This window comes from Panulirus ornatus, chromosome 64, assembly GCF_036320965.1.
Source record: "Panulirus ornatus isolate Po-2019 chromosome 64, ASM3632096v1, whole genome shotgun sequence".
NCBI lineage: Eukaryota > Metazoa > Arthropoda > Malacostraca > Decapoda > Palinuridae > Panulirus > Panulirus ornatus.
The window spans coordinates 1,264,863-1,270,882 of NC_092287.1; the positions used below are offsets into that span (position 1 = coordinate 1,264,863).

General features: G+C 49.8%; 1 protein-coding gene across 1 annotated transcript; it reads left to right on the forward strand.

The window, feature by feature from the left end:
- The first annotated feature begins 711 nt into the window (after positions 1-711).
- Positions 712-4,306, forward strand: LOC139746146 (uncharacterized). The gene is made up of 2 exons (XM_071657010.1): positions 712-882; positions 3,280-4,306. The coding sequence occupies exons 1-2, from the start codon at positions 853-855 to the stop codon at positions 4,027-4,029; spliced, it is 780 nt and encodes a 259-aa protein (XP_071513111.1). The 5' UTR covers positions 712-852; the 3' UTR covers positions 4,030-4,306.
- Positions 4,307-6,020: the final 1,714 nt, after the last annotated feature.

Consider the following 6,020-nt stretch of genomic DNA (forward strand, 5'->3'; position numbering starts at 1 on the left):
TTTGTCATTTTATAAGAATTATGATCGTCATGTTGATTACCATGATTACACATCACAGAACAAGGCACAACACATGTCTTACGTCATTCTTTGTCAGTCAAGGAGCTTGGAAGGTATGGGCGAAATTCCCATAGTTCTAACACATTCTGAGGGACTTCGTTCACTCATCGTTTTACAATAAGGGCAAGTCAGGTCAGAGTGCCAGATGGACGTATGACTCCTACCAATATAACAACTGACATTTAAGCTGGTCCTGGTGAAGGACATGATGTGACCTGGGTCACCACGTGACCAAGGTAAGCCCGTGGCTTGGGTCACCCAGTGACCTAAGTTAACTCGTGTTTTGTGGTAACCCGTGACGTGGGTGGAGGGAAAAATCACAGGGAACCACAGCAGGAAAGGGCAACCCCAGACAGCGATAACATACAAGCACCATTGTCTCCGTGAGCTAACGTATGACGTCAGCATCCAGGGCGGCACAGGTGGGTGTGTGAAGATAACGAGTTAAAACACAGAGATACGGTCCTTCAGGCGACCAGCGTGCAGAACTTTACACTGAAGAATGGCTTCTGGCGCAGTGAATCCTCAACACACACACACACACACACACACACACACACACACACACACACACACCTGTGGTGATCTCCGACCACACAACAGAGATAAGCCGCTATCATCAGCAGCACACACACACACCCCTGTCAAACAGACACTTATCATTGCAGCAGCTTCATACACAGCCACCTTCACCTGTACCTGCCCACATTGGCTCAGCCGCTCTCACCTGGCCACCATCTACCCTAGTGACCATCTACCTTGCAAGAGACAAGAGACGCCATCTTCGTGGTTATGGACCGACGTCTACCGCTACTATGGCTGGTGGGTCTACTGACAGGCCGGTGGTGCCTGATGGTAGTAGGTTCTGTGTCCTGTCCCCACCACACACCTGTGTCCTGTCCTCACCACACACCTGTGTCCTGTCCTCACCACACACCCGTGTCCTGTCATCACCACACACCTGTGTCCTGTCCTCACCACACACCTGTGTCCTGTCCCCACCACACACCTGTGTCCTGTCCTCACCACACACTTGTGTCCTGTCATCACCACACACCTGTGTCCTGTCCCCACCACACACCTGTGTCCTGTCCTCACTACACACCCGTGTCCTGTCCTCACCACACACCCGTGTCCTGTCCTCACCACACACCTGTGTCCTGTCCCCACCACACACCTGTGTCCTGTCCTCACCACACACCCGTGTCCTGTCCTCACCACACACCCGTGTCCTGTCCTCACCACACACCCGTGTCCTGTCCCCACCACACACCTGTGTCCTGTCCTCACCACACACCTGTGTCCTGTCCTCACCACACATTTACTCACTAGTGAAGTTGCACAGCTGGGGAAGTGACACAGCCGAGGGAGTGTGTCAGGTCTTCCCTGAACAACCATCCCTGGCTACCCTAACGAGGGGAGCTGGCGGTGATGATGACCAACCCCCCCCCCCCTCCCCCCTCACTGGCAGGGTAGAATCCTGGGGTGTCTCCTGGGAAGCAGATGGGGGCATGGATGGGGTGATTGGAAGAGTTGATGGGGTGGAGTAGGGTGAGGGGGAAATGTGAACCCTGCTGGGGAAGGGGAAACTGAAGTACCTACTAAATCAACTAGTGAGAGACATCAAGCTGGGAGAGGCTAATGAAGTACATGATGTAACCAGAGGGTGTGTGAGAGCAGGTACAGCAGTGGAGAGTATGAGAGAGAAGGCATGGTGGTAGGGAGAGTATGTGACAGCGCAGGTACAGTGGTGGCGGAAGTATATCGCATGGATAAGGTCTTCAGGTCCCAGAAAGTCTGTAGAAATATCTAGTGAGAGAAGAATATCTAGTGAGAGAAGAATATCTAGAGAGAAGAATAACTAGTGAGAGAAGAATATCTAGTGAAAGAAGAATATCTAGTGAGAGAAGAATGTCTAGTGAGAGCAGAATGTCTAGTGAGAGCAGAATGTCTAGTGAGAGCAGAATGTCTAGTGAGAGCAGAATGTCTAGTGAGAGCAGAATATCTAGTGAGAGAAGAATATCTAGTGAGAGGACGATATTCATGAAGTTGAACAGAAGCAATCTTGTGAATTCTTGTTGCCACGTGCACATGTGAGAGGTCGTCCTCAAGCCTTCACTTCCCCTACTGCCTCTCCCCCAGCCCTTCTTTGCCTCCTCCCTCTCCTCAGCCTCCCCCTGGCCTCTCCCCTCACACCTCAAGAGCATATTTCGGAGTTTTTCTCCCCAATTCCTGTTCGTCTTTCTTGCCTCTCTCTCTCCCCAGTTACTTTGATCTTTTCTTCCATTCACTTCGCTTGGCACACCGGTCTGTGTACTTGTTACTCTCACCTCTCCCTCCTTTCTCTCCCTGCACACTCACCTGCAGCCTCTCACCAAGCTTCTTACTCGACACAATTTCACGCTTTTTCCTCGACCTCCCACACAGGTCATATCTACGGATCTAACAATGTACACATGATCTATGGACCTAACAATGTACACATGATCTATGGACCTAACAATGTACACATGATCTATGGACCTAACAATGTACACATGATCTATGGACCTAACAATGTACACATGATCTATGGACCTAACAATGTACACATGATCTATGGATCTAACAATGTACACATGATCTATGGACCTAACAATGTACACATGATCTATGAATGACAACATCGAAGTCTCTTACACATTTTTCATGTCCTCGGTTATTGTTACCGTAACTGGCGTCATGACATCCCTGCTTGGGCTACTGTGTCTAAGATAAGGTAACCCACATACATACACCACCCTACACTCCCCCCCCCCCCCACTTCCCTCACACAACACAAACACAGCACTGCACAAAACACGCAACACATACACACACCATACATACATACATATATTTCCCACTGCTCACATGTCTGTCCATCCTACACGAGTGTGCTGTGTACACACCCCTCACGTGTAGGCCACACCTCTCATACACCTTTCACACCCACGTCATACGTACATACACGAGACACAGACCAGCCACTGCTGCCAGTACAGCAATATTGTGACGTTACTGTTCCTCATGACTTGTGACAGACGTGTGACAGGCGTCCCTCATGACTTGTGACGTATATGGCTCATGATGCGTAGTATGTGTGTGGTTCGCGACGCATGACGAGCGTGTCTGTGTGTGTGTGTGTGTGTGTGTGTGTGTGGGTCATGACGTGTAACACGGGCTGTGTCCTTCCTACAGGCAGTGTGTGCAGGCTTGGCGGCGGGGCAGAACCCCTCCTGTAAGCCTGATTGTACCGGTAAGGAAGCGCATGAGTGGACTGTGGACCCTACCGACTGCCACCAGTACTACATCTGCATGTGGGGCGGCAGGCCCACAGACCACGTCCTCAGGTGCCCCCGTGACCACAAGTTTGACCCCACACATAACGACTGTGTGCCTGACGATGGCTGCACACCTTCCTGCACCACCACCACCACCAGCACCTGCCACTACGAGTGTGGCGGAGACAACGACCTCCTCACAAATCCCTTCGACTGCTCAGCCTACTACCTCTGTGAGACGGATCAGAAGCACGGGCCTTTCTTCTGCCCCTCCGACAGGCCTTACTTCAACGGTCGGTACTGCGTGGAGAGCGACGGCGCCTGCTGCAGGGAGACCTGCGTCCCTTACTGCATGGAGGGCAACATCCAGATCCCTGATCCTTTAGACTGTCAAAGTTTCTACATCTGTCTCGAGAAAGGTCTTGCCTCGACGGAACTCCACTTCGAGTGCAAGGCTGGCATGGTGATGGACGAGGGTAAGGGGCGGTGTGTGACCAGGGATCACTGTGACCCCGTCTGCACTGCCCAGGCCAGTAAGAGGGTGGAGGAGATAGCATACGAGCTGGAGGAGATCGCCTCCCACAAAGACGCGGCAAACGATCCACCGTATGCTGACGTGGCCAAGACGGTGGAGGAAACCAGGTATAAGGCCTCAATGCACCTTTAAATGCGAGGTTAGTGACCACCAGTGGAGAGGCTAATTGATTACAGAGCATAATAGATTAAGAGTCATCTATATGAAAGGCTTCAAGCCTGTGTTATGGAGTCCTGTTCTCCGAGTCTTATGTGGCCTATAATACTCTGTGGCTTTATAGAAGAGCAGTATCATACCATGATAAGACTGCTGTACCACTGTTGATTATTCTTATATCTTTAATAAAGTTAACAAATCAATGCATATAATTGTCTGTAGAACTGAAGTATAATAAATTCACTCATCGAGATCCTCCAACTTTTCATAATAAGAACTCATCACCGTTGTGGTATCTGCCACACACACACACACACACACACACACACAAAAAAAAAAAAAAACACACACACAAAAACACACACACAAACAAACATATATATATATATATATATATATATATATATATATATATATATATATATATATATATATATATATATATATATGCGTCAGATCACATGCCACACAGGGACGGCCCAGGACGCTACGTAAGACGTAAGCAGAGCTCTGAGTGTGACGTCAGTATGGGGGGGGGGGGGGGGGGGGGTTGTGACGTCAAGAGGGGGAAGAGGTGTGTGTCTGGGGTGTTGACACCCACACATATAGGTACAGGCGTGGCCGCCACGATCACAGGTCATGAACAAAGCGGTTGATGACTCTCTCATCGTCCGCTCACTCCCTCACAGTTCTCATGGACCCCTCATACCGCCATGTTCCTGCCCTCACATATAACGATTCACAGCTCAGGTCCTCATTAAAGGTCCAAGTTATTGTTCTCAGGAGCTGTTCTCACCCGCAGAACGCATGTACACTCGTAAAGTGTTTGACTCCTATGCACACCACGGTACGATCATTGACCTGGCTCTCATGGGTAAGGTCAAAGGTCGGGCCATCACAACGAAGGGTCGTACCGTCCTGCTCAGATTCACACAAGCTCGTAAAACATCATTACAATGCCGGCCATGTTGAACAAGAGTATAACAAAGCCGGCCATGTTGATAGCACACACCTAAACTTTGCCATATTTACTCCAAGTGTTATACCAGTGTTGACTCCTGCCCCGCGGTGTTGGTGCCACAAAGACCGTCCTATGTCTCTCATATCATCGTCCGGAGCCATTATGACGGTGGCCCAGCCAGTGGCTTGTGCATATATATAACGATAAGAGTCAGGACGAGAGTAAAATGGAAAGAATGAACCTGATAACAGAGCAGGTAAATAAACAAATCTCCCTTAGGGTAGTCATCACCTGACAGTAATGAAGGTTATTATATCTGTAATTGTCATAATCCTCCACGAGTCGGGTGGGGGAAGGGGGGGGAACATTTCCTAATTCATCACCATTCATGCGTACTAATGACCTTGTTATCTCATCGTTAACAAGGTGACAATGTGAACAAAAAATAATCATACAAGAAACGCTTAATTTGCTAGTCTGAGTCAAAACCCAAGACATCCAGGTCACTCACGGCCTGGGATACATTACGAGTTCCCGGGATACAGGAGTTCCCTGGAGACACGGGAGTTCCCAGGGATGAAGGAGGTCCTTGGGATCGTAAGAGTTTCCCAGGGATGCTTGAGTTCCCGGGAGTGGAGGAGTTCCCGGGGGGTGGAGGAGTGAGTTCCCGTGGATTATGATCCAGCTCAGACCGTGGCCCGGGCCTCGCCTGCTGCCACGTGATAAAAGGCTTCCCTACACAGACCAACTCACTAAGACAATTGCCAGGACGGGAGGGGGGCTCCCGACCCCTGACCTGACGGGTCACGATCCACGACCTGGCCTGACCTGTCGGGTCATGACCTCTTGACATGACCTGCCAGTTCTGTGTACATCAATACACTGAAATACACAGCTATACACCAATGGTTTTCCAAAAACTTATCAAAAGAAAATGTCTTATAGATTCCGCCGATAACCAGACATTATCCAGGTTCATAATATCGGGAGGCAGCCTGGCCATGAT

Coding starts and splice junctions, on each gene's coding strand:
- LOC139746146 (XM_071657010.1), top strand. CDS start 853: ATGGACCGACGTCTACCGCTACTATGGCTG. Junction 883..3,279: donor GTCTACCGCTACTATGGCTG/GTGGGTCTACTG, acceptor TCCTTCCTACAG/GCAGTGTGTGCAGGCTTGGC.